Source organism: Camelina sativa, chromosome 5 (genome assembly GCF_030686135.1).
Source record: "Camelina sativa cultivar CO46 ecotype springtype chromosome 5, ASM3068613v1".
Taxonomy (NCBI): domain Eukaryota; kingdom Viridiplantae; phylum Streptophyta; class Magnoliopsida; order Brassicales; family Brassicaceae; genus Camelina; species Camelina sativa.
Window position 1 is genome coordinate 19456563 of NC_141884.1, and position 25561 is coordinate 19482123.

At 39.1% G+C, this 25561-nt stretch overlaps 4 protein-coding genes and 1 pseudogene across 5 annotated transcripts; 2 read left to right on the forward strand and 3 right to left on the reverse strand.

The window, feature by feature from the left end:
* Positions 1 to 7099: 7099 nt before the first annotated feature.
* LOC104786978 (dephospho-CoA kinase) lies at positions 7100 to 10004 on the forward strand. Its single transcript, XM_010512466.3, has 4 exons — positions 7100 to 7609; positions 8936 to 9099; positions 9220 to 9365; positions 9454 to 10004. The coding sequence occupies exons 2-4, from the start codon at positions 8992 to 8994 to the stop codon at positions 9827 to 9829; spliced, it is 630 nt and encodes a 209-aa protein (XP_010510768.2). The 5' UTR covers positions 7100 to 7609; positions 8936 to 8991; the 3' UTR covers positions 9830 to 10004.
* On the reverse strand, positions 9916 to 11498 carry LOC104786980 (putative calcium-binding protein CML48). The gene is made up of 5 exons (XM_010512467.3): positions 11101 to 11498; positions 10751 to 10797; positions 10460 to 10635; positions 10328 to 10346; positions 9916 to 10234 (listed from the first exon to the last, which is right to left on the reverse strand). The coding sequence occupies exons 1-5, from the start codon at positions 11423 to 11425 to the stop codon at positions 10124 to 10126; spliced, it is 678 nt and encodes a 225-aa protein (XP_010510769.1). The 5' UTR covers positions 11426 to 11498; the 3' UTR covers positions 9916 to 10123.
* A 263-nt stretch (positions 11499 to 11761) lies between these two features.
* On the forward strand, positions 11762 to 13101 carry LOC104786982 (uncharacterized). Its single transcript, XM_010512469.3, has 3 exons — positions 11762 to 12013; positions 12162 to 12280; positions 12414 to 13101. The coding sequence occupies exons 1-3, from the start codon at positions 11844 to 11846 to the stop codon at positions 12911 to 12913; spliced, it is 789 nt and encodes a 262-aa protein (XP_010510771.2). The 5' UTR covers positions 11762 to 11843; the 3' UTR covers positions 12914 to 13101.
* Positions 13091 to 18054, reverse strand: LOC104786981 (protein transport protein SEC23 D). The gene is made up of 14 exons (XM_087450444.1): positions 17429 to 18054; positions 17274 to 17339; positions 16525 to 16578; positions 16255 to 16427; positions 15943 to 16129; positions 15709 to 15854; positions 15476 to 15630; positions 15270 to 15351; positions 15064 to 15179; positions 14642 to 14740; positions 14248 to 14371; positions 13868 to 14148; positions 13550 to 13764; positions 13091 to 13465 (listed from the first exon to the last, which is right to left on the reverse strand). Exons 1-14 carry the CDS (start codon positions 17754 to 17756, stop codon positions 13254 to 13256), a joined length of 2238 nt encoding a protein of 745 aa, XP_087306570.1. The 5' UTR covers positions 17757 to 18054; the 3' UTR covers positions 13091 to 13253.
* Positions 18055 to 19935: 1881 nt separating this feature from the next.
* Positions 19936 to 23130, reverse strand: LOC104789277 (terpenoid synthase 25-like; annotated as a pseudogene). The gene is made up of 9 exons (XR_015557205.1): positions 22994 to 23130; positions 22830 to 22915; positions 22278 to 22557; positions 21920 to 22193; positions 21424 to 21810; positions 21099 to 21317; positions 20873 to 21005; positions 20537 to 20785; positions 19936 to 20446 (listed from the first exon to the last, which is right to left on the reverse strand). The product of XR_015557205.1 is annotated as a terpenoid synthase 25-like (transcript).
* Between the last annotated feature and the right edge of the window lie 2431 nt (positions 23131 to 25561).

A 25561-nucleotide genomic window follows, 5' to 3' on the forward strand; every position in this document is an offset into this window, starting at 1 on the left:
TATGCTAAAATATGGAGTATGTGAATACATAAACAATTAAAACTAAATATATCCTTCTAAGTGATCCACAATTCAACCAATCAATAAGTATCTCTCTTTACATTTTAACATTTTTTTAAAAAAACATTGTTAAGCCAGTTTATGTAGTTGTGTTCAAAAGTAATTATGATTTTTATTTATTTATTTATGTTTCTTTGATAATTAAATACTAAATGTATCCATCTAGTGATCCACAATTCAACCAATCAATAAATATCCCTGTTTACTTTTAGCTCAATTGTTTATGATGATGCTAAAAGTGAATGTGAATTTCTATATAAGTTCTTTAATGATACATAATTAAAAATTAAAATACCAAATGTATTCATCTAGTGATCCACAGTTCAACCAATCAATTTAAATATCCCTGTTTTCTTTTAGCTCAATTTGTTATACCGTAAGCCAGTTTTTTATAATGTATGCTAATTTTTTGGTCTCTAATTAAAATTACAAAATTAGTATGCCACTAAACGTGGGTCTACCACTTCGGGTTATCTTTAACTTGCAATAATGGATGTGAATCATATCTCGTAATATTTTAAAAAGTTCCTCACAACTTCAGTTACACAAAAGTTTGCATTAATAATCAATAGTTTAATGATGATATTGTCAAAAAGTCGGTTTGTTGCATCAAAAACGTTTCCTTTCAAATGTCTATTCATTTCCCTTACGGCATTTCCACGCGACAGGGTCTCACCACACTATTTTTACGCTCCCCTCAAATCCCAATAATATAATCCTTCAATGTTGATGTGTAAAATCAACAATATAAATAATACGAATTTTAATAGAAATAAATCGGAACTGATTCTTTTATTAATATAAAATTTAAGAAAAAATTTATAAAAAATGACAATTAAAGAGCTAAACGCAGTTAATATGAAAATAATAGTTTTTTTCTCTCTAATTGTTTTTCTCTCTCTAATTGTTTTTCTCTCTCTAATTGTCCAAAAAGTGGATCCAGAGCTCAGACAATGACCTCTGGTATTTATAGTGGGTCACTGACCTAGGGTCCCCTCTGTCTCTTCTGCAACTGACGATTTTGCCCCTGCGAGCAAATGAGCTGATTTGTTGACTTAAAACCCTAAAATTTGGTGGATCTTCAGTTTGGGCCTCACCAAATGTTGGGGGCAAAGCTCATATCCAACAATGGTCCCCCCTAGTCCGATGAGCGATGGCTTGCTTGAGCTCGTCGGGTAAAGTTCCGCGTCTCTGAGTCCGTCTTGCAGAAGGGACAAAAATTTTTAGGAGCTTGCAGACCTTCCGAAAGGTTCCAGGATGAATAGTGCGTTGCACACGTTTTCCTAAATGTGGTGGATTTTGAACGGGAGTTTTGAGGGTTTTATGCGTAGCCGTATCCGTCGATCGGATCCCGTGGCGCCATGGTCACACGGTGTGAAGATGGTTGAAGAGACGGAGGTCTCGCCGTGATTATGGTCGTTGCGCGATGGCTTATTAAATTGGAGACTTGTGAAACATTCAAGGTTTTGGCATATATAGAGAGGTGGTGCACAGAGTCCGAAGGCGTGTTGGTCTCAGCACGATGGAGCATTGACGCACGGAATCCAAAGGCACGCTGGTCTCGGTGCCTCGTCTCGTTGTCTGTTCTTGTAGGAGCCTTGGATTTGTTGAGCTTGTAACGAGTATTGGCATTGAGCGGCTTGATACGAAGCATGGAGCGACTTGATACGGGGCGTGAAGTAACTTGATACGAGGCGTGGAACGACTTGATACGAGATGCAGAGCTGCTTGACATGAGTCGCAGAGCTGCTTGAGACGAGGTGTGGTCGAAATCGTGGCGTGTTCACCGTTGCGGGATGCAGCTGGAGCGATGTTTGGGGGAGCCAACGGGTTTGCGGTGGAGGATGATGGCGCGTAGGAACCAACTGCGTATTCTTTGCGGTGCGCAGTGTCGTGGTGGAGACGATGTCGTCCGCGAGATAGCTTGTTGCGTGTGATAAGTGTGCTCGAGCATGCGTGTGGGCATTATGGTGTGATACGCGTTGTTCATGGGCAAGCTGATTATCGGTGATATCGAGGAGATAGTGAGCCGTGAGGTGACAAGCTTGAGGGTTGGCGTGCGAGATAGCGTGCTCAAGTACTTGTCCTGGTGCCTTGGTTTTTTGGTCGTGGTCAAGGCTTATGCCGTCGAGACTATGCGAGATAGAGGCTTTTGCCGACGAGGTGACGCAATGGATATCGTACGGGAATGTGTATTTCAAGTGGCGAGATGACAAAGATGAGATCGTGATTCTCGGTGGCAAGCTCAAGATGAAGAGTACGAGGGTTAGCAAGATCGATCTTGCGGGTTTGAGATTGACGAGGTCCGTGTTGCGGATTCGAGATTGTCGAGCTACAAAGCGTCAAGCTCGGGAGTTGCCGAGCTAGAGAGTGGCGAGCTCGAAGCTTGTATACGAGATTGCAGCGAGCTCGAAACTTCTGCGTACGAGACCTTGACGAGCTCAAGTTTGTGACGTTGTCGTGTCTTGGTGAGATCAAGTTGGCGGGGTCACCATTTGATGAGATCACCGTTTGCGGAGAAATTGACGAGCTCATACGAGTCGAGACATGCGCATGTAGTAGGACGGTGCGATGATATGGCTTGACGTGGCTAGGAGCATACGGGACGCCGTGGTGTCGAGGCGCACATACGAAAATGGTTAGATGACTTTTGTGATTGCGCCTAGACGTGAAGTCTGTCGTGAAGATGATCTCCGTAGTTGCACCTTGATGCGAAGCCACGGTGTGAAGATGATCTTCGTGTTTTCGTTTATTGCTTTTGTTCCCCTTTTTTTTTTGTCATTGTGAACTTGATTGCTGATTGCTTTTGTATTTTTCTTTTATTGTATTGCAAACTTGATTGCTTTATGAACTTGGTCATTCATACTTTATTGATGATTTTCGCGCAAAGGTTGATTATTACTGATTTGTTTGATTTCTTCATAATAAAGTTGCTTTGAATTTTTCTATTTTGTCGTTGCGGGGCATATTTTGCGGTGCAGGACGTCTCCTGGCTTAACCTGGATATATTATTGCCCGTAACGCTGAGAGCAGACAAGACGGACTTGTCATACTAGTTAGGTGCGTTCAGTCGTGACCGGCTTACCCTGTAGGTGCTGCGAGAGTAGCGAGAGTGTGCGAGTCGGGGTCTTCGGCTTATTCACTCTGCTCTCTGCTAGCTTTTGCGAGTCTGGACTCAGCTTATACGTCCTTACCAAAGTAATGACGTGAATTATTTCACCACTGCACCCATGCGGAGCGCTTCCGAGTATGGACTCGGTTTTTATTCTTTACAAAAGTAAAGTTTGTGGATTATTTCACCACTGCACCCATGCGGAGCGCGTTTAAAATCGTACAGCTGGCCAGGGCGACGATGTGCAAGCTAATCGTTAGCAAGGCAGTATTGCCCGAAAACTCATTGGGTGCGGCTTTTGCGTCCGACTTATCCCGTGAGTACTTAGAGCTCAATATTGTCGAGCGTGTCTTTTTTTTTTTCTTTTTTTTTTTTTGGCTTAGGAAGTCCTCGTTGCGCCAAATATGGCAAGTATTGCTTCTTGATGCGTGCTGGTGAATGTGCAGTGGTTTACCGGCGGCGTTGTCTGGTGGGTGCGCGTACGATCTCGGCGTGATGGTATGGTAGTTGACGCGGAGGCAACATGGCTCGTGTGACAATTTGTCGACTCTAATGCGTGTTCGATTGGCGTGTTAGTAGACGTCGCGTGTTGCAATGGAGAGAGTGCGAGATAGAGAGTGGCGAGATCGAGAGGGCTAGATCGAGCACGAGTTACAAGATCGTGACTGCGAGATCGAGAGTGCGAGATTGTAAGTGGTGAGCTCGAGTGAGAGTTGCGACGGTACGTAGCTTGGTCCAGCTCATTGGTGTATTCGTATCTGCGAGATGGCGAAAAAGTCATGCGGGGGCGAGATGGTTTGATACTCGGCGTGGTGGCAAGGTAGCGAGGTCAAGTTTCTCAATGGCGATGTTGCAAGGTTAAGATTCTCGGTGGCGAGGTGGCTGCGCTATTAGCGAGATGCTTGTTTGGTTTGTTTGTTAGATAGCTGTTCGTTTGCAAGGTTGATGGGTACGAGATAGCGCAGTGGCCTTGTTGTGATGGCTTTGGCGTGTTGGCTGTTGCGGTATGCGAGATGGTGCGGTAGCGGACGATGATCTCTGCGGCGAGATCAAGACTTTGCGTACGAGACTTATGGCGAGATTAGAGGTTTGCGTACGAGACTATGGCGTGCCTGACTTGGCGAGATCAAGGTCGTGCTTCAGAAATTGGTGTGTTTGTGAGGCCAAGGCTTAGCGAGATTGATGTTGCGAGTTCGAAGTCGGCGAGCTCAGGCCTAGCAAGATCTATATTGCGGGTTAGAGATCGACAAGCTCCGTATTGCGGATTCGGAAGCGTCAAGCTCGAGGGTTGCTGAACTACAGAGTGGCGAGCTTGAATCTTGTATACGGGATTGCTGTGTTTGTTGTTGCGATATTGCAAGACCGTGTTGCGTTGGCGCACTCAATACTTCTGCGTACGAGACCTTGACGAGCTCAACACTTCTGTGTATGGAATCATTGGCGAGCTCAACACTTCTCCGTATGGAATCATTGGCGAGCTCAACACTTCTCCGTATGGAATCATTGGCGAGCTCAACACTTTTCCGTATGGGATCATTGGCGAGCTCAACACTTCTCCGTATGGAATCATTGACGAGCTCAACACTTCTCCGTATGGAATCATTGGCGAGCTCAACACTTCTCCATATGGAATCATTGGCGAGCTTAACACTTCTGCATATGGAATCATTGGCGAGCTCAACACTTCTCCGTATGAAATCATTGACGAGCTCAACACCTCTCCGTATGGGATCATTGGTTTGCTCAACACTTCTCCATATGGGATCATTGGCGAGCTCAACACTTCTTCATATGGGATCATTGGCGAGCTCAACACTTCTGCGTATGGAATCATTGGCGAGCTCAACACTTTTCCGTATGAGATCATTGGCGAGCTCAACACTTCTCCGTATGGAATCATTGGCGAGATGGTGTGACTTGCGTCATTCACAGACAGGCCGATTGTCGGCGAGATCGAGAAGTTAGCGAGCTGCGAGGTGACCTGCTTGAGGGTTCGCGAGATGCTGTCAAAGGTGTTGCATTTGATACTTGTCGTGTTTAAGGGCTGATGAGGTCGAGATCGTGGCTTGATCGATGGTCACACGTCCGGATGATTGACGGGGTTGAGTGTCGCGCGTAGTGCCAATAGCTCCGCGGTTGTTTGGAGTGTCGCCAGCAGCTATACGATTAGGAGGGATAACGCCATTGGCTACGCCATTTGTCGGAGCGACGCGCGTAGTGCCTACGACTTCGCGATCGGTTGGATTGACGCCAGTGGTTATACGAACAGGGGATGTAGCGCCTATGGCTACGCTATTGGTTTGAGCGACACGTGTAGCGCTTACGGCTGCGCGGTCAGTGAGTGTTACGTTCTCCACCGCAGCTGCTTTGGTCCTGTTGACGTCTTGGGTTTGGTTTGTCCTCGCACAGGTGCACCCCCATATGATGCGTCGGGGAGACACGACACAGGCTGCGGAAAAGTCAGCGCCTTCGTTGCTTGAGAGATCGGTGTGAGACATGCTTATGGTTTTCCGAAAACGCCTTGTCTTCAAATTCTTTTCGTCAAAATGAAAGGATTCCGTTCAGCCCCACGGTGGGTGCCAAATTGTTGATGTATAAAATCGACAATATAAATAATACAGATTTTAATGGTAATAAATCAGAACTGGTCCTTTTATTAACGTAGAATTTAAGGAAGAGTTTACAGAAAATGACAATTAAAGAGCTAAACGCAGTTAATACGAAAATAATAGCTCTTCTCTCTCTAATTGCCCAAAAAGTGGATCCAGAGCTTAGACAATGACCTCTAGTATCTATAGTGGGCCACTGACCTAGGGCCCCCTCTATCTCCTCTGCAAATGACGATTTTGCCCCTGCGCCTAAATGAGCTGATTTGTTGACTTAAAACACTAAAATCTGGTTATCTTCAGTTTGGGCCTCACCAAATGTTGGGGGCAAAGCCCATATCCAGCATTCTACACAAAAGTGAAAGAAAAGATTGGTAGTCTGTTTTGTTCTATCTTCCCATAATTTTGATATGTGCAGAGTCTTACGTTGGATGACATTTGAGATAAAGGGCAACTAAGACTAGTTTTTGTGATATACATGCATGCGTCTTATTTTTAAGAAAATAGGTTGATGGGTTCCTAACTATGCATGTGTAAACATGTAACAAAAAGTACATATAATATAATATATTACACACTTCCAATTATATGCTTCCATGAAACTTCTTGCTCGAGATCTGCCATTATTATACATGCTTTTCCATTCTATTGATGCGAATCTGATACTTTCGAGGTGTCACACTATCAATGCGCTTCTTGGTGAAGTGATCTCAAGCTGTCGATCGTAGTTTATCTTTTGGGACACATGTTATTTTATCTCGACGACTTATTAACAAAAAGTACATACATTTTTTCCCTTGTATCAAACTTTAATTTTAGGGATGTGAAAACACTTAGTTCAGGCTCTAGTCTCTCTTTTCCCTTGATGATTGTTTTTAGCTTTGGCTGCAGTCCAGGCTCTAGTCTCTCTTTTCACCTTCAAACATTTAGTTCCTGTCTGCATTTTTTTTCCTTGCCAGATTAAAAACGGTTGGCAAAATCAAGCACATGAGATAAAAATGTTATTTTTCATTTTGAGTACTACTCCCTCTGTCTCATAAAAGATGATTTTTGATGATTTTTTCTTGTATCACAAAGATTGATTTTCGGTATACTTTAATCAATTAATGCTAAGAAATTGTGAATTTCAAAAATCAACAAATGAAAATTTAAAAGTTTGATGGATTACTATTGGTTAATAATTATAAAAATATGTTATGATAAATAAAAAATACATTTATAACTATACATTAATTTTTTTTTTAATTTATGTGAAAATTCTAAAACATTATCTATTATAATACAGAAGAGTATAATTTACCATTTTATTCGAAAAAAATTTAGGGATGTGAAGTCAAACTGTAGCATTGATGAGTGGCATATGCATTAACGACGTTAATACCCACACCGCCACACGGATGTCCTTCCTTTTGATGGCTTTAATGTTTTCTTACTTTTGTTCGTCTCTTTGGTTAAATATTACACTTGACCATATGGCCTCATGCTCATGGCAAGGGAATGAAAATAGATGAGTTGACTTAACCAAATCAGTCTGGTTAGTTCGGTTGACTTAACCAAACGACGGCGTTCCTACCTTTCACGTTTCACCTCCCAAAAGAAAAATCAAAACACAGAGACAGAACTCTATCAAATCTTATTGAAAACACGAACATAACTCTTGTACTTTGATTTGTCCGATCTTCTCAGCGATTTCTCGTCGAGGATTCGATTTTCTTATTTATGATAGATTCATATTTTTGTTTTGACTAATTCAGCCATCATCGTTTGAGAATCTCGCGAATTCTGCAAAAAAAAAATTGACTCACCCGTGCTCTCCTCCATCGATTTCCAGGTGAGCTTAGAGTAGTTTTAATCCTTCTCCACACATTTTGAGTTTACAGATACGATACTGCTGATTCATGAGAAAGAAATGAATTTGTTATGATCACATCTGTTTCTTAAGCGCTGTTTTGTGAGATCCTTTTAAGTTGGGGGTATGATTTGGCATTTTGATGAGCACTGCTTTTGGTTCTTTTACGTTCTGGAAGTTGGTCTTTTTTGCAATTTTTATCCTTAGAGAGAAAAGCAGAAAGGTTAGAAATCTGTGTTTGTTGAAAAAGAAACTGAGAGTGAGTAGATATGGAAGAGTTCTTCTCACCTTCCTTGTAAGACAACTTAGGGGAGTTAGACGAGGTAAAGAAACCCCAACTCAGATAGGCTACAAATATAGACCTGAATATATCTCACACTAATGACTGCTTTTAGAGGTCTCTTTCCTTTCTCAATCCGCTGCACTTACGCTTGGTGAATAATGGAGTTTGTGAAGCACACGTTTATCGGTCTCGTCTTGCTGCGAATATTTGTTCAGATTTCCTTGGTTCAATAAACAAGATTGAGACTGATTCTAGAAGATAGGATAGGAGTGTGACTGAGATAATGTGCATTCATGGACTTCTGAGAGAGCATTGTTAGCTCTACAAGTACATAATCAAGAGTAAAGTGGGTAAAGAAACCCCAAGAAGTTAGAGAATGGTCTGACAGAGTTCATAGACTTCATATGGCTTTGAAGAATGAAAATTAAGTCTCTACGATGACGTTCTTCAACATCTCCTTAGGGTCTGATTATGTTTCTGTCCAGTCTACTAGGTGGTTACCTTCACTTATGACATGCCTAATACTCGCTAAAGCTATAATAGTGGTCTTCCTTTGTGCATACAAACTTAGCATTGTTGTTTTCACACCCGCTGCTAAGTTTGCGGGGGAGTATAAGACCATTCAAGGGAGAAGCCAAACACAAGCCCATGTGTCATAGGGTTTCCTTAGGAATTGATATAAATAGAGTTGTAATGTGAGCAAGAGATGTAACCTTGAGAGTTGTTTTGAGACAATCACTTTGTTCTTGGTGACAATCTAAGTTATTTGATTCTTTCCCCTCTCTTTACATTCTTGCACAATAAAGGTCCTTTGCGCAATTTAATCTCTTTTCTATTTCATTAGCTTCAGTAAAATCCTGTCTTAGGTTCTCCTACAATAGCATCTACTCTTATCTTGTATTGCTGTGACAGATCACTTCTTGTATGGAATTGCTAAAACAAAGTTGAAGATGTGTGACTCTGTTATTATTGCTTTTTGTTTATGCAACATTTTAAAAATGATTTTTGTTTTTGGTGTTTCTCAGGCAATCACAGTGAGAAGACATATGTATTGTGGAGGAGTGAAAAAGGAAATAGGAGAATGAGAATAGTCGGACTAACTGGAGGGATTGCGTCTGGGAAGAGTACTGTATCCAACCTCTTCAAGGCTAGTGGCATTCCTGTTGTTGACGCTGATGTTGTTGCTCGAGTAAGTAAACATCTCTCTTTTATTGTGTCACCATTTCGAAGAAAGAGAGATGCAATTTAACTCAAGATAAGTTTAGTGTAAAGTGTGGGGAAATCAGAAATGTTTTGTTTTGCTGTATAGGATGTATTGAAGAAAGGAAGTGGTGGATGGAAAAAAGTAGTTGCAGCTTTTGGGGATGAGATTCTGCTCCCTAGTAGAGAAGTGGATCGGCCAAAACTCGGTCAGATTGTCTTCTCGTCTGATTCCAAGCGTCAACTTCTAAACAAGTAAGGGGTTTGAGAGAGTGTCCCTTTTATTTTCTCTATTGTATGAGATCCCTGAAATTGGGGTTTTGTGTCTTTCTTCAATCTACAGGCTGATGGCTCCGTACATATCAACTGGTATCTTTTTGGAAATCTTGAAACAATGGGCGAGTGGCGCTAAAGTGATAGTTGTTGATATCCCTTTGTTGTTCGAGGTGAAGATGGATAAGTGGACCAAACCCACAGTAGTTGTGTGGGTTAGTGAAGAAACACAACTTAAGAGACTGATGGAGAGAGATGGATTGAGTGAAGAAGATGCAAGGAACAGAGTGATGGCTCAGATGCCGTTGGATTTAAAAAGGAGCAAAGCTGATATTGTGATTGATAATAATGGTAGTCTCGACGACCTCCACCAACAGTTCGATAAGGTTTTGTCTGAAATCAGAAGACCATTGACATGGACTGAGTTTTGGCGTTCAAGGCAATGAGCCTTCTCAGTCCTTGGTTCAGTAATATTAGGAGTCTTTGCTTGCAAACAGCTCAACATTGGCTCTTAGCATTTTGAAAATTTCTGTGGTGCAAAGTCATCACTTTTGTAACTGTTAAAAAAAAATCATTGTTGTAATCTTACAACTTTCATTTATTAATCTCTCTCTGACAACATCTCAAGCTACACTATTCACTAGTTTGATTTCACTCTCCTATTCAGTACTCAGACATCCATTATCTATGTGCAACTTGAAGATGAGTCCAAAAAAAAAGAAAGAAGCAGCAAGTGACAATTAATCATAGGAGGCAATGAACGGAATGACCATCAACATAAAGACATCGTAAGGGATTGTTGCATAGCCTGTGTAACCAGGGTCATTCTCTTTGAACTTCTCTGTCAATCCCTGATAATAAAGCATATGGCACATGTTTTAAACGATTCCAAGTGGTTTAGATTCAAAATCCGGAATGGAAGTTACAAGATCATAGTTCCTTACCTTGACAATCATCCCACACCTGCAAATCCAGCAGAACAAAATGAGAGAAAGGACTCGATGATGTTTAGAGAATAGGAGAGTGAAATCATACTAGGAAGAGTGTCAAAACCGCAAGAATTGATGAAAACTTACTCGAGGAAACTGTCGAAACAGAGCTCAACAGTTTTGCCAGTCCCATCATCAAACTGAGTTTGGATTAGCTGGAGAACCGAGGTTGGAAGCATGTACCCGAGATGATAGAAAGCGTCTCTTAGCTCAGTAGAATTCATCTTTCCGTTCCTATCCCTATCGTAGCTGTCAAATATTGCCTACAAAAGAAAAACATACAATAATAATCCATTTGAGGAATTAAAGAACACACTTAGCAAAGCTAATGAGATTGATCCACAGAAGAAATGATCCACACGGTTGGAAAAAACTTACACGCCATTGCGCAAGACAATTCCACAACTCAACATACTCCTTAGGACCTGCAAATAGGTAAAAAACATGGTTTAATTTTATTCATCACTAAACAGAGATCATCATAACTATTCTCAAAGCTCTTCACTAATCAAAACACATCAGAATCGAAGAAAGGATCGATTCAAGTTCAATGTTCATAATGGTCTGATTTATAATTATAATGAATCATGTAACACTTTGTAGTACCAATACCACCACCAAAGAAGTGATTCAATTCATACTTATTTGAATGTAACACCAATTTCAAAAACTTCAATCATACAAAATAAACTGAACAAAATCGATTCATAACTAACAATAAAATTTACCAAGACGAAGCAGAGAATCTCCAGGACTCTTATAGATGAACATAAGAAACCTAATCGTTCTGTTACTAATCCCTTGGTAGCCAGAACACAACAACGCTTGCCGGAGCTCCGACTCCTCGAGGAATCCACTCCAGTCTCTATCCGCCGACTCAAAGCTCTTTACAATCTCCGGATGCGTTTCCGGTGAAAACAACCCAGAGGAGGAGCTGAATTGTTGAGTTGGTTGATACGCGTAACGGTACCTGTTTTCACCGTCGTGCTGCTGATGAACGTACGATTCTGGTAGCTCCGGTGCCGACGGTGCGTAGGCGTTTGAGTACGCCATTTAATTAGAAGGTTAGAGATGGCCTTTAAGATTCTCAAATTCTCTAGAGGTTGAAGACGACTGTTTCTGATTCCGCGTGTCTGATAAATGTTTTAATAGTGTAACAATTGGACGGTGGAGATTTAACCGAATTAATCCAACGGTGAGATTGAGAGCGTGCTCTTAACTCTTTAGTGCTAATCAATTGGGATATGGGCTTTTATAATTAATGGGCCAATATACTAGTACGGCTATTTGACGGTGATGATTTAGTAAAACTAATCCAACGGTCAATATTTGAGCGCGTGGTCATAACTCTTTATTGCTTATTAGTTTAACACGGGCTTTTATACTAATGGGCTGAGTTTGGTGGGCCGATCTGTTTTCTTTTATTAAGATAAAGGGCGGGAAAGACGGCGAGAGGGGAGAGAGAGTGAAGATGGAGTCGGAAAAAGTGGTGGTGGACGAGCTGCCGCTAGCTATCGTGCGCCGGGTAGTGAAGGAGAAGCTGTCGGAGTGTTCGCCGGATTATGACGTCAGTATTCACAAGGAAGCGTTGCTCGCATTCTCCGAGAGTGCGAGGATCTTCATCCACTACCTCTCCTCCACGTACGTACGCCTTATAAAACCCTAAGTTTCTGAAATTTCGTCGTTTGGGTTCCAATTGAGCAGTTCCAAGGTTGGGTTATTGTTTATGTGGTTTGATTGTTGAGTTTGCTGTTGTTAATTTCGTTTAATTTTGGGGTGTGAATGATAGGGCAAATGATTTTTGTAAAGATGCAAGGAGACAAACGATGAAGGCTGATGATGTGTTTAAGGCTTTAGACGAAATGGATTTTTCAGAGTTCTTGGAGCCGCTTAAAGCTTCTCTTGAAGGTGAGTGTTTGTTCTTGATGAAGATTATATTGTCTTTTGTAAGTGAATTATGTTTGGACACTCTGACCTAGGTGTGTCCGTTTTTGAGCTTATGTCTCCTCCTAATGTTGTAGTCCACATGACTGGTTTTCAGATTTTAAGAAGAAGAACGCGGGGAAAAGAGCAGGTGGTGGAGCAGCAGCTTCGAAGCCTGCTGGTGGAGCTGCTGCGAAGCCCACAGAGACGAAAAAGAGGAAACAGGAAGGACCATCAACGCAGAAGAATGCGAGGAAAAGCAAAAGAGATGAGGGAGGTAACAAGAATGATGAGGAGAATGAGAATGACAACACAGAAGAAGAGAATGGAAACGATGAGGAAAACGAGAATGATGATGAAAATACCGAAGAAAATGGGAATGATGAGGAGAGCGAGAATGAAAATGGGAATGATGAGGAGAGCGAGATGGAGCACGAGGAGAATGAGAAGGAGGATGAGGGAAACAGCATGGAAGATAATGGGAATGAGAACGACGAGAGCGGCAATGAGGACATTAGCATGGAAGAAATTGGGAGTGAAGATGGTGAAGATAATGACAACAACAACGGCAGCAACAGTAGTGGTGAAGAGGTAGAGGGTGATGAAGAAGATGATTGAGCTCAAGGTTCTTGCAAGGAAAATGCTTTCAAGTTTATGTTGGATTAGGTTGTAAGCTTGAAGCAGTGTTTGTGGCCATGAGAATGTCATAGACTCATATCAAATTGTTTTGCCGCTCTACTGTTAACAGGTTAACAGACATGTAAGTGAAAGTTTTATGAAAGAGTGAAGAACCAATTTTTGCTTAATTATTCATTCGGATTTAGAGAGCAAAAAAGTTGGGATGCTAGTCTAAGAGCAAATTTTACAACAAGAGCAAAAACTCTAAATGGGAAACGTTTGACACGTTTAAATTTTTTGAGTTCGGGTGTATAACAAAACTAAAGGGTCACTTGGCTTTTCACTTCATGTACTCAGTGACACGCTGCGAAATATCATCGAGGAAAGACACAAAACCCATGGCACTAGCAAAACCGTTACCGTCCACATCTTGTTCTTCTATAAGATAGTTCTCAAAGGTAGTAGCATCATCTTGTCCTCCTCGGATAAACATCAGCTTTGGTGTGATGCTCCTTTCTTGTTTAACCTTGTTTATGGTCTTCCTCAATAAACCTGTACGATCAAGTTTCCAAATCAACATAACCTGACAGATGGTAAAGGTGGTTGAAGTGGATTTCATTTGGCGAGCAAACTTACAGTCTTGAGGAGGAGGAAAAGGTATTGACGGGTCTGCTGTTGATGAGTAGAAAACTATCAAAGTGGTATATGCATCTAGGAAAAATATCGGACTACCACTTGTTATCAATGCTGCACGGCTCAATGAATGACGCGGATATGCCAGTGTATCCGGTGTTGAATATGACATTAGCGCTGGGTAAATCCCGCAGTGGAGAGAGCTCGGGTCCAACACACTGCAATTTTCAGAAAACAAATGCAGAAGTTGACATTTGTAACAATCGTAGCCTTATATACAATAAAACTCACAACTAGTCATTATCTTATTAGGGTGATTACCTGAAAAGGCATTGCAAGTAGATTCTGTAGTCAGGATGAACACCTTCTTCATGAAACCGGAGAAGGGGATTACGCAGTAAGGCAAAGACTAAGCGAGGCAAAGGCTCAAGTTGAGGACATTGTGAAAACGTGATATCAATCTGAGAACTCATCGACTTGTTTCCGTTTTTGTATTGGACGAGATTGAAGGCATCGTTGTATTGTGCTGTCAGGATTACTAGCCAATCGTGAAGCAATGCCCTCCCTTCTCGGACTCCATCTTCCAGAGAGGCTAAAATTACCTGCAGAAATAATTATAAAAATGCATAAATAAATAGCAGATTAATAACGGATTCATTTCTTTCACTGGAGCTGGGATAAAAACATGAAATGACTTTTACCTTGTGAACAAGCAATGAGAGAACAACTTCATGATCCACACTGTCGTAAATTTCATTGATGTTGCGGGCAGTTCCAAATTGCATGGTTCTGATCCTTAGTCGTCTCTGAAGTGTGTGTTTGCCTCTGTAAAACATAGAACAGATCAAATCTATAAGGAAACTCTATAAGGTCGACAGTATTGATTAGGATGCATTGCGATTCTGGGCTCTGGGATAGACTGTACAAAGTTCATTAACAGGATATAAAACGTAAGGGAGGTTTGAGGTTAACTATCAACTCTATGCTTTGGCGTGGACCAGCGTACTAGTACTCGATTCATCAAAAATTCAATCAAAGCTTAGCCCCCGATTTTTACCACTGGCTAACCAATCAACAGCATGGATATCATCATACCTACTTGACGATGACATTTCTGAATTTGACAATCCCTCGGGAGGGACAACGACTGTGTACTGAAATGCAATTTGCACCACTGGTTGCTCTCCAGAATGTCTGGAAAAGTTAATGAGCAATAAGAAGTTAGCATCTTTGAGTGCCATGTCTGTTTTCTAAAATGCTTAGCTTTTATTCTTCTTGGATCCAACAATTTAGTTCAAGTTTGATAATTCTAAAAATAATAATATCTGACTGCATGTCAGGAAAAGCATGACAATGACTAATTACAGATCCATCGAAATTCAAAATAGAAGTGCAAAAAATCAAGGACCAGCCGCTTAACAAAAGTCTGTGAGTTCATGGGAACAATTTGCATCTATTTCATCACTTCCACCCAATCATGAAAATTTATAGGAAAACGCAATTACTGTTAAGCTTACCTGGAAAATCCAGTATTATCTGCAAAATCAAAGTCATAAGCATATGTTGCATATGAATCACAGCATATGATGTGTTGAAGGTTCTCGTACTGTGGATCAGGAAAGAAGTGACCAAACTGCAAAGTACGGCTAAACTGTTAGGTGAAGCAAAATAAAGAAACAGAAAAGATCATATTTGAATTTTCGTTTCTCTCTAAACCACATACAGAGTTGCCAGGTTTGAACTCAGTTGACGTTCTCAATCTCAAGACGCAGTTGAAAGCATATGGCCGGTTAAGCATCCGAAACCTGCAAAAGAACATCTTGCAATTTTGTTATAATTAGTTTGCTAACACGTGAAGAAAGCACATCTGCCTTTCTTTCTGTTGAAGTAAGACAATAAAAAAAAGAGTAGCCAAGCATCACAACTAACATGTCTTGGGGAAGAGTTGAATCATCTGTGCTTGAATACAAAAACAACGAACCGCCACTTTCGATGCTAAGGAACTTCAGGGATGCTAAATCTGTGTACTCATTTGTAACTGCAAATAAATCTACGCATACACCTGACTGGACAGCAATGGTGGCCTATAAAAGAGCCGTTAGATCTAAGCTCACAGTATATATCCATCTTGGAGATAGAATATCTTGAAATAAGAGTCTTACTAGGTCTTTGTAGAATGGTGTTTGCTCAGGAAGCAAAGCACGATCAGCATCTACCCTTTTACTTGCATACTGTTCACCATATCTACTTGTATCCAGTTGCCCACGTCCATAATCAGGAGGACCAGATAGGAAAGCAAACACCCTAGCTGCACTTATATCAAGTCAATAAAACATTACCCACTACGACTATGTCGAAACATATAGAGTATAGGCATGCTATATATTTTTACATACCTAATGCAAATGTATTCCCAAATTCAGATCCTAGATAGTTGAAAAGAGCTTCCATAGCTGTACCAAAGCCTCTACCACCCATCAACACACTATCCAGTCCTTGAGCTGCTCCAGATGATCTCTCCCAGGAAGTTATTGGTCTGAGTGTCTCAAGGGCAGCAGCAATACGATCCTTGCAAGTTTCTACCTGCATTAAGTATACTAAGGGAACTTAGTCTGTTTACTGGTGTTCCTAGCCATGTGATCCAACAATCACCACGAATCACCAAGGACGTAGGAAACATGTAAGGAGATGTTAAAAAAAGACCATACCGGAGCCAAAAATTGTAACAAGGGCATAACATCCTCAAGTTCTAGTGATAAACTGCCCTCTGCATCAGGGGGAATAAATACATTCTTTACAACTGGTATAGGTCCTTGAACATCATACAGTCCTATTTTGTGGCTGAAAGTAACAAGACCAAAAAGAGCCCCTGGACTTAGAGCTGCAATATAGAAAAACAAGAGAGAAAGTTTCACCCTCAGAACACATTCACACAGAAGAAGAATGAATCTTTGTCTTTAAATTTTGTATGAAATGACCTTCCAGAGCGGCTAGCAATGCACTTTTTGTAAGCTCCAAAAATTCCTCAGAAGCTGTAGATAGAAAAAGTAAGCATGAGCAACACGAAATCGAAGAAACATTTCAACAAGTAGATGACAGTAATACAATTCAAAAGAGCAGTTTGACGCTATAAAAGCAATCATATATGGATTGTTCTTGCGGACATCAAAATAATATTTACAAGAATGAGAGACTAGGACGTACATGAAGTACACAAGACATTCTGTCACAAGACCATTCAAACAGAAAAAAAATTGATAAAGACCAGCTGAATGATAATTAAACTCACTTTTCAGTACAATTCGTAGGAAATCTACTGTACCATACCATAATATCTCATAGTCATGGCAAAATCACAACATAAGAGACTTGGACATTCACAAAGTACACCACATTATATATAAAGACCATCCAAACAGAAACTTCATGAGAACCAGAGCTGAAAGATCATACAATTCAACGTTCGGAACAATTCGAGGTAAATCTACAGCTACCATGCCCTATTTCCAAAGTCATGGCAAAATCACAATATAATGCAATCCAAAACTCGATATATACAACAGAGAAACAAACAAAACCAAGCTAGATTCACAATCTACACCAACTCATAGCAAAATGATACTCACATTGCTTTTGAAAATTACAATCCAAAGTACAATTCAACTACAATCAACACTGATCACAATGAGCTTCACACACAAGACAAGAGAGACGAAAGAAGACTTACACGAGATATCAATCGCCGCGACATACACAGGCCGCGCTTGAGTTATCTCTTCTTCCGATCCATCCACTAGAAAACAAACAATTAAGCAAGAATCAAAACCACTTCCAACAAAAACCAAAGGGATCGGTACAAAGGCGACGTGATAATATACATACGAGGCAACTCAAGATCAATGAAGGAAGAAGACATTTCAGGTATAGACTGAGGATTCGAGTAACGAGCAATAGCATCTGAAGGCAATCCATTGAGAGTTCCGCAAAGCGAGCAACTCCAAGCCCATTGATCAAGCTCACAGTAGGTGTTGAAGTAAGCGTAGCAGTTTTCGCAACGAGGAAGAAGGTGACCGTTAGATCCGTACGCTGGTCCGATTCCGTTCTCGTCTTTAGCCGCGAATGGTGTTACTGTCAGTCCCCAAGGGAGTCCTGACGCCTCTTGAGCGTCTACATCGATCGGAAAACGCGACACCGTTGCTCTCACGGCCATGTGTGATGTGTTCTCAGATCTTTCCGATAGGTGAATTTTTGATTTTGGTTTTTGAGGTTTTTGGAGAATTGGTGTGGGTCGGTGAAATTGGATGACCACAGCGACAATGTGGCGCACGCTAGCCTTCTATGTTATATTCGTATTCTGCGCACGTTAGCCTTCTATTGTATATTCGTATTCTGCGCACGTTAGAGTATTGATGTGAACTTATTTCTAATGAAGTTTTTAAAAGGTGGAAAGAAGTGATGATGGTACCACACACAAACATGGACTCATAAAACAACCGAAGTCTAAGACCATCGCAAAGATTGAAGATCCGGGGAGAATGCATTATATTTTGTTCGTTAGGAGAGTTTTGTTAGGGACTATATGTTCATATAATATAGATTAATTTACACTATGAATATCTATGAAAAGTGTATCTACACAATAGTATTTCTAACAATTGCTCTTTCAAAATAGCACCAAGTCGTTTTCTTTTTAAAATTTGAGTCTACTCTAAGTATGTCAATATCAATGGTGGATAAGCTCAAGTATTATAGGATTATTTAAAACTTCAATTCTCGGCTGAAAACAGACAAAGAATCAGTGAGCTGCGAGCGGATATAGCTAATTGTAACTTGTAAGAAGAATTGTGACACGGTGATGACACACTATGACTATGGTATATTAAAGGAACCCAGACCTAAACCAAAAAAATCTTAAAATTAAATTTTAAATATTATATTATATTAAATAGTGCTACTTTTGGAAGTTAATATACAATGTATGTTATAACTGTCCATAAAACTTGTTTTAGTGTTATTTTAGAGTATTTCTCAATAAATATTACAAATTCAAAAGCTCAAAAAAGGGAAATTTGTATTATTGTTTTTATTATGACTAGTAGAATTGTTGTACCAATTTCATTATTGTTCCATAGATTAAGGGTTTTTTCACATAAGAATTAATCAGCTAATTAATAGATGGATTGGTACCCAAGTTGGTTAAGATGCATGTAGAGTGGGAATTTCCGGTTGTCAACCACCTCAATACGAGTATCTGAATTTGATTAAAATTATGAGGAAAAAAAACTCATTTATGTATTTTGATGGTAGTTTGAATTATCTTCTTTGAAAAAGGAAATTGTAACAGAGTCGTCATTTGTCACTAATTAATTAGACAAATGGTGACTCACTGACTTGTGCTTTCCTTCTCTGATAAAGTGAATGCTGGATTTCTAATCCGCAATACGAACTTGTCCATTCCTTTCTACTAGACATTGTGAATCTGATGAGATCTCTTTCATATCTATAGACAAAGATGATCCCTTGGTTCTTTATTAAAAAGGATGTTCCCTTGGTTTTTAGTGTTAGCACGCAGTTACATACATAATCTATAGACAATACGAACTTCACTTGATTTCTTTACATTTTTTTGTGTGCAGGGAAGCCATGGATGATGATGATATGGAGATCCCCTGATTAGTTAAGAGTAAGACTGTTTACAAATTACTTCTCTTTTATACCATCATATTATTTTAGCATAAAATAAGTTGAACTTTATAAATAATGTGTAGAATTCAAATTGCGTGGAAAATTTTTCTAAATTTCATATATTTCGGGTTTTTTTTTTGTATTTAAACTTTTTATGTATTTAGTTAATTTAATGTAAGAATATTCGTGTAAAATAATAAATAGTATAATAGATATTTTCCTATTAAAAATATCGTAATAATAAAGATTTTGTAGAAGATAAACATTCCCTATATAATAAAACGGAAGTACGCAACTTTTTTTGTAGACTATATAATTTTTATAAGTTGATTACAAAATAGGTTATAGGTTAAATATATGTTGGTCAATTTGTGGGTTATATTAATACACTTAAGAATATTCCAAAGAATCCTCTTAAAGAGAATATTCCAATGATTTATGCAATTTTCAAAATAAAATCTTTAGTATTCCATGTATTGTTACAAAATATATAATGTTAGGCATAAAAAGGATTAAAATTTTGGTAATTTATCACACTTAATCGTGATTTCTGAGATCTTATTGTGCAGTTAAAAATAAAATCTTATCTAAGCACGGATCATATTAAAACACTTTCACCAAACATGTTCAAAAATTAAAATAAAAACAAACAACAAACATAATCATTTCTCATACATAAAATTATATAATTAACAATATAAAACTTACAAAATAGATATTTTTTCAAGCCATCATATTTAGCATATGATTTTCTTGCATAATGTTTTATCCAAAAAAACTTTTTTAAAAAATCATATAAATTATATTTTATTCTAAAATTATAATATAAATAAAAGAAATTTTAACTCGTGCTCTAGCACGGGTCCTAATCTAGTTAACATATTATTTGTGAAATACATATACAATGAACGTCAAAGCACGATGGAATTTGACGACTCCATAAGAATAAAAGATGAAAGAACTTCTTGCCTCTTTGATCGGGATCTCCAAACTTATCACCTTCCTTGTAATACAAGTCTATCACGCGTTCAATTTGACTATTCGAACCAGAATATGACGTGGCACATCTTTCGACGTCATCAACTCCTCCATCATCATCTTATAATTCTCTTTAATCATCTTACTCAATTCTTTAACCGCTGCTTCTTTGGTAACACCATATTGCTTCATGTAACAGTTGATGCCATTCGCCACCTCTCCTCTACTCATCTCTTGCTGCCCATTTTTATAAATCCAGAAAGATGTCAATAACAACAATGATCCTTATTAGTAAAGGATTGTACCATTTGTTAAATTTATACGTACGTCGAAAGTGGCTATGTCATTTCTGAGACGAAACACGACGCTCAAAGCATGGATAATTTTGGGTTTGGATTCGAACCACTCGTACAATTGTCTCTCTTCACATTCTTCCATTACCACCAAGCTGTAGGATGCATAGTCATCCATTGCCGCAGTTTCAATCACAACCTCCATGAACTCGTCAAAGCTTGGCATGTGACCTGTGCGTGACCATGTTGCTAAGGTATTGTACGCTATCCCCACACTCTTGATCTATGGTTTCAATATCCAAAAGCAACATTATATATATATATTTTCAATGAAACTACATCTTGAATGTTTGATTAGCTACATACGTACCTGATCGATTATCACACTACAAGATCTTCCTCTACTGCGCATCTCCCGTTCAATCTCTTCCACGGTTTCTAACAAATTTTGGAAATAGGTTTTAAGATAGTCTGGTAGATTTTCAATGGCTCCACGATCCCACCTGCCCATTAAGTCTATGCTTAAGACTAAATGACTAAAGAGTTAAGTTAATTAAAATTGACAATCGAACAAGACAACTTAATTAAGACCATACTTTTGCAAAGCGTCAGTAAGACTTATAGCTTCAGGAAGAGTGGCATAGGCATCATATGTATCATCAATAACCGTCAATATCATAGTAAGCTTTGCGGTTATCATTCTCCCTAGTGAATATCTTGGTTCGAAAAACAATGCCACTGATCCCAAAAAGATCTCCACAGTTCTATTCCTGATGTAAGGGAGCTTAGGTACAAAGTCAAAGCCGTTCCACCATCTGCGAACCAAAATTGAAAAAAAAAAATACAAAAATGCAATAGTTATAAGAAGATATATTGAATATATTTGACGTGAATATTGAGAAATAGCTACCGCGACATTACTTGGTGAGAGCTTTTAGCTCTTTGATGTAATGAAGCCGGCAAAAGTTGAAGTTGAGCTTAGCAAACTTGAGGAGTGTCTCGTCATGGGCTTCTTCATTGTCGTAGAAAGAGATATATTGTCTAGCGACTAATATCTCTATGCTATGATATCGAGCTCTATACAATGCGTTTTCTACATGCTTTAAGAGATTGGAGCTTGTTCCTAATTGGTTTGTCAACGACTCCAAGTGGTACTGCGTAAAAGTCAACGCTTCGTCCATTATATCTTCACATAGTGTCCAACTGTCCCAAGATGTGCTGCTTCGTACAGCTGCAGCATACCTCTAATATCCTTGGCTAGACTTTCCTTAAACTTCCCATCTTCACCTTTGAATCTCTCGAAAACATCTGTACCAGACCATATGTCATGTTATATATATATATATATATATATATATATATATATATATGTGTGAAAAAAGAAAGCTTATAAAACACGTTTACGTTGTTGATTTACCGCACGACATTTTGTGTCCATATAGCCTGAAAACTTCAAACATGATTGCGATTGTTTCCAAATCATCTTCTTTCGAAATTAAACCGTCCAACTTCCCAAAAGCCTTGTGTAGTATCTCTTCGATTTCGCTCTCGAAATAATGAGCGGTACCGAGGCTGATAGGCAAATGGATGAGACGAATCCTCACCGTGTCACTGCTGTGAGGAGACATGAGCATGTCTCTTACTTTAGGCTTCATTACGGATTCAATTTCTTGCTCAAGTGCTTCAAATTCCTACGTTAATATAATAATATAGCTTAGTCAAAGAAATCTTTTTTCTGAAACAAGACTTACCATGGGGATCAGGAGTGTACTTACAGAGTCAGCGACGGGAACATAGAGGAAGTGATCTCCCCAAAAAGATGGAGAAAAGGACGTCAATGGACGAGTATTCTCAAGATCACCACTATTCTCAGCTTTAACACAGAACAGGCCGTGTTTTTTGGGTTTCTTGGAGGACATAGTTTGGTTTTTAAGCAAATGGCAAGGAAAGGTAGAGAGGCTAGTCTTAAGACAGAGAGGGACGGCGTTGTGATCGCTAGGGAGAGCTTTAGGGCCAAAAGTCATGCTTGATGCTTCCATTTTTAGTCGCCTGTTACTAAAAGATAAGACACGAGAAAGTCACTGCTGTTTTTTGGTAGCTACTAGCTAGGATGTATACATTACTTTGCTTTCTTAATTATCTCCACTACTAGTATTATAGCCCGTACGGGTCATTTTTTTTTGGAATGATTATAATTTATATTAACATGATGATCGACAAAAACAAAATTTGAACATAAAAGTTTATAATTTATGGATGTTAACCAAAAGCAATAGAATTTCATAACAATTTAATTCTCTAAACAAATAATTAAGCTATATTGTTACCTTGTATTTCCGCGTCGGTGACTTGGTGCATCTTCAAATAACTTACTACTTCCAATGACATGTTGTTTTCCCAAAATTACTGTTCACTTCTTTTAGAATGTCTTGTTAGAACTTCCAGGTCCCTAACGTTTGAAAGCAGTAACAATGATGGACAAATGTTTTACCTTGAATCTTATATATGCATGTCACTCAAAACATTTTTGAAGCCACGTCATGCCATTGCCATCCATCTCTGAGATTGGTTTTCTTCTTTTCTTTTTTTTTTTAGTTTGCAGAGAGTTACACAATTGATTAATCTTGTTTAGTTTGCCTCCATTTTGTTTCCCAAACGATTTTCAAAAAACTCCCATAATCAATTTGTAGAGTACCTGGTGTACGTGGAAAGTGTGAGAATGTAAAACGCAACAATTCCAGAAAACGAAGCCGAAAGTTTAGTGGGACCAAACTCACCGTTTCAGATCCATTACATGAGAATTTAACATCATCTTGGCGAACTCCCTCACATTAGGCGCTCACGCTGTGAAGGACTCACCATCCTGACACACATCGAGAAGTTAGAATGAAAATAATTGTTTAGTTGAGTAGAGAAAAAGAATAAAAGAAAGAGATTCACTCATCTAGAAAAGACATGTAGAGAAGTGATGACGTAAAATGAGAAACTCAAATAAGAACAGAGAACGAAACAGAATTTTTATTAATAAGCAACAAAATAACAAAATGAAACAACGTTCACAAGAAACGCAGAAACATCATCTCATCTGCAAGAGTCTCAAAGAGAAAATCTCCAGTAACAACGATGAGGAACAAAGACCACCAAACCCAGAATAGAAAACAACAATCAGATTTTGCATAATAGAAAAGGTTGAGCTAACATGTGCTCTTATAGAAGGCTAACAAACTGACAAACAGCGTTAACCCATTTTATTCCTCTTCCGTGACGTTGACAACTTTGATCCGTTACTCCTTCAGCTGTTATATTGCATGTGCTCTCCTCCTCTGCTTCTTATCTTAGCCCTACATGTGCAGCTCCTGATTTGCATTTGCTATATCAAGAAGAACAAACCAAACCAGGGAGGTTTCTGGTTATTGCTGTAAATTTCGATATTGGAATCATCGAGAGAATAATTTCCCTTTTTTTTTGTTGGTCAGTTTAACTTTTAATGGTGGATTTATACGAAAGGATGAATGATCTGAGGTTATGAGAAAGAAGAAGTTACTGGAAAGTTATTTTTTTTTAGACATTTTTTCTGTCCAAATTAGAATAGTTTTTGTAAAATTAATTTTGTTTTGCTGATTTATCAAAATGTTTATTGGACAGGTGACTTGTGCTTTATAGGATAAAAAATGTTTTAAATAAACCCGGAATCTTGCGGAGAGGCTGAAACGTGCTCTGACTGGATCAAAGATAAAATATAATTCAGGGTTTCATGGACATTGTGATTTATAATGTCATCTTTAAATAAAATGAAAAGAATAATATTAGAAGTATACTTAAAATATATCAAAGCTTTAAATAAATAAACATGTGGTAGATGATGTATATATTAAAGAGAAGATAACTTTATATATATAGATTCCTAACAAATCGTTAAGGAGGACAGCATGTTCTATATATGCCAGGTTGAAATTAAAAATGCGTTAAAGGATTTAAAATGGGGAATTGCATTGTATGACTAACAAAAAAATTATAATTCAAGAACTAACTACTCTAACCATTCAAAACTAATATACCCTGTATAAACTATAATATATCCTATTTTAACCTTTGTCTCTAGGTCACCACCATCCCTTTTACTTCCTTGCCACCACCTCTTTATCACCATCACTAGGCCTAACCCTTACCACTTGGGTTCCCAATGTAATCTTCTAGGGTTTAGTTTTCCTCTAGCCACCACCACCGCCGGCCACCTCCGACCTCCGACCACCGGCGAACTCCGGCGAACTCCGGCGACCTCCGACCACCGGCGACTTCCGACCACCGGCGACCTCCGGCCTCTGGCGAACTCCGGCGACCTCCGGCGACCTCCGGCGACCTCCGACCTCAGACCTCCGGCCACCTCCGACCTCCGGCGACATCCGGCGACATTTTCCGGTGATATTTTCCGGCGACATTTTCCAGTGAACTCCGGCGACATCCGGTGACCTCTGGCCACCGGCCACCTCCTCCGGCCACCGGACACCTTCTCCGGCCATCGGCCTCCAGCCACCACCTCTTGATCAGCTTCCACTGCCCTCCACTACCACAAACACTAAATTGGTAATTTTACTCTATCCTAATCTTGTTTTTCTAATTTTTTAAATTATACTGCTATATTCTTCTATACTTTTTTTATTTTGGTCACTCACCTAATTCACCCATTTAAAATGGGGAAAAATGGGAAGCAGAACAACATGGATATATATCTATAGCTAAGATAAAACTCACGCCAAATGATACCATTATTATAAAAAAAAAAAATTATTGTATTTCTAGTTCTCTTTCCTCATTTTTTATTTAATAAAAATTTGTTTATTTGAGCTACCCATATTGTATAATAATTATTAGAGCTATCATTAATGAAATATTGTCATACCATCAATGAAAATTGTTTGTTTTTTTATAGATAACAGCTAGATTATGACTTGCGGTATACTGCAGGGCAAATTTTTACGTAATTTTTTGTTAATGTATTATATTAATATTAATTTTTTTAATGTACTCTTTTGTTAATTTTAGTGTATAATCTGCAGTA

Excerpts from the sequence above, each read along its gene's own strand:
- LOC104786978 (XM_010512466.3), top strand. The coding sequence starts at position 8,992 with ATGAGAATAGTCGGACTAACTGGAGGGATTGCGTCTGGGAAGAGTACT. Across the intron at positions 9,100-9,219 it reads ACGCTGATGTTGTTGCTCGA|GATGTATTGAAGAAAGGAAG; the intron begins GTAAGTAAACAT and ends TTTGCTGTATAG. Across the intron at positions 9,366-9,453 it reads AAGCGTCAACTTCTAAACAA|GCTGATGGCTCCGTACATAT; the intron begins GTAAGGGGTTTG and ends TTCAATCTACAG.
- LOC104786980 (XM_010512467.3), bottom strand. The coding sequence starts at position 11,425 with ATGGCGTACTCAAACGCCTACGCACCGTCGGCACCGGAGCTACCAGAA. Across the intron at positions 10,798-11,100 it reads AGATTCTCTGCTTCGTCTTG|GTCCTAAGGAGTATGTTGAG; the intron begins GTAAATTTTATT and ends ACCTATTTGCAG. Across the intron at positions 10,636-10,750 it reads ATTGTCTTGCGCAATGGCGT|GCAATATTTGACAGCTACGA; the intron begins GTAAGTTTTTTC and ends TTTCTTTTGTAG.
- LOC104786982 (XM_010512469.3), top strand. The coding sequence starts at position 11,844 with ATGGAGTCGGAAAAAGTGGTGGTGGACGAGCTGCCGCTAGCTATCGTG. Across the intron at positions 12,014-12,161 it reads ATCCACTACCTCTCCTCCAC|GGCAAATGATTTTTGTAAAG; the intron begins GTACGTACGCCT and ends TGTGAATGATAG. Across the intron at positions 12,281-12,413 it reads GCTTAAAGCTTCTCTTGAAG|ATTTTAAGAAGAAGAACGCG; the intron begins GTGAGTGTTTGT and ends ACTGGTTTTCAG.
- LOC104786981 (XM_087450444.1), bottom strand. The coding sequence starts at position 17,756 with ATGGCCGTGAGAGCAACGGTGTCGCGTTTTCCGATCGATGTAGACGCT. Across the intron at positions 17,340-17,428 it reads CATTGATCTTGAGTTGCCTC|TGGATGGATCGGAAGAAGAG; the intron begins GTATGTATATTA and ends TTTGTTTTCTAG. Across the intron at positions 15,855-15,942 it reads TGGGAATACATTTGCATTAG|CTAGGGTGTTTGCTTTCCTA; the intron begins GTATGTAAAAAT and ends ATATAAGTGCAG.